General features: G+C 36.0%; 1 protein-coding gene across 1 annotated transcript; it reads left to right on the forward strand.

Moving 5' to 3' along the window:
- Window positions 1-261: 261 nt before the first annotated feature.
- On the forward strand, window positions 262-1,218 carry LOC129869782 (uncharacterized). Its single transcript, XM_055944397.1, has one exon. It carries the CDS (start codon window positions 262-264, stop codon window positions 1,216-1,218), a length of 957 nt encoding a protein of 318 aa, XP_055800372.1.
- Window positions 1,219-1,636: the final 418 nt, after the last annotated feature.

A 1,636-nucleotide genomic window follows, 5' to 3' on the forward strand; every position in this document is an offset into this window, starting at 1 on the left:
GGCTCAATAGCACAACTGAATATTTACTTGTACTTTGCAAGATAATCACTGCAAACATAGTAAGTTGTGCTAGTCACAATCATATGTGATCTACGCTCCCTTTTTATTATTAGCATTTGATTGTGAGAATTTCCAACTTCTAGTCACAACCTCATTATTGATATTTTCCTGTAAATTTATTTCTCAGTACTTCTCTGTCCAATATTTATCATTATGAATAATTGAATTAATTAACTTATTGATTTTTTTATTGAAATAGGAATGGATAAAAGTTGGTTGAATATTAGGAATAGAGTTGACCAAAAATATAGAGACGGAGTAGAAGGTTTTCTTAATTGGGCATTCAGTCAACCCAAGGTGAACACTATGATTCGATGTCCTTGTAAAGGATGTATGAACACTGTGTTTAAGCTAAGAATTGATATAAGAGTAGACTTATTGAAGAAGGGATTCTGGGATTCTTATAAGGTGTGGGACTTGTATGGAGAAGTGTTGGTTAGAGTTGAAAATTCTAATGTCGCACTTAATGATGAAGTAGAAGTTGATAGCGCTGAAGAGGATGACATTACTCAAATGATCCATGATGCTTGTGGATATATGAATCTGGATAATAATGCTACTTATTCGGAGGGAAATGAAGAGCCAAATATGCATGCTACAAAGTTCTACAAATTGTTAGAAGATGGTAAGACAGAACTTTATCCTGGTTGCACAAAAGTCTCAAAGTTGTCTTTTGTTGTTAAATTACTTCACTTGAAGTCACTTAACCATTGGAGCAACAAATCGATGGATGAGTTATTAAGGTTCTTTAAAGAAGTTCTTCCCGAGGGGTCATTTGTACCTAGTTCTTTCTATGAAGCAAAGAAAGTTCTTCGTGACCTAGGCTTGGGATATACCAAAATAGATGCATGCCAGAATGATTGTATTTTATATTGGAGCGATTATGTCAATGCTCAATCATGTCCTAAGTGTGGCAAGTCTAGATGGAAATCAGTAAAACCCAAAGGCAAGAAAGTAGCTCATAAAGTGTTGCGATATTTTCCAATCAAACCAAGGCTTCAAAGATTATACATGGCAAAAGAGACATCAAAGAAGATGAGGTGGCACAAGGAGGAGAATATTGATGACGGTGTCATGCGTCATCCATCTGACTCAATAGAATGGAAATCTTTCAATGAGCGTCATCCTACTTTTTTAGCTGAGTTAAGAAATGTGTGATTAGGTTTAGCAAGTGATGGGTTTCAACCTTTTGGAAATATGAGTTCCAATTATAGTATATGGCCTGTCGTTCTAGTTACATATAATTTGCCACCATGGGATTGCATGAAAGATCCATATTTCATGATGACACTTCTTATTCCAGGACCTAAGTCTCCAGGGAATGATATTGATATATATTTACAACCAATGATTGATGAGTTGAAGGAATTATGGGATGGGGTGGAGACTTATGATGCACACTCAAAATCTAATTTTCTTATACGTGTGGCTCTGCTCTGGACGATTAATGACTTTCCAGCATATGGAAACCTTTCAGGATGGTCAACTAAAGGCAAGCTTGCATGTCCCTGTTGCCATAAAGACACACAATCAATTTCCTTACGCAACAAATTGTGTTATATGGGGCATCGTTGCT

Source organism: Solanum dulcamara, chromosome 10 (assembly GCF_947179165.1).
Source record: "Solanum dulcamara chromosome 10, daSolDulc1.2, whole genome shotgun sequence".
Classification (NCBI taxonomy): Eukaryota; Viridiplantae; Streptophyta; class Magnoliopsida; order Solanales; family Solanaceae; genus Solanum; species Solanum dulcamara.

Bases quoted from the DNA above. Each gene is read 5' to 3' on its own strand.
- LOC129869782 (XM_055944397.1), top strand. From the start codon at position 262: ATGGATAAAAGTTGGTTGAATATTAGGAATAGAGTTGACCAAAAATAT.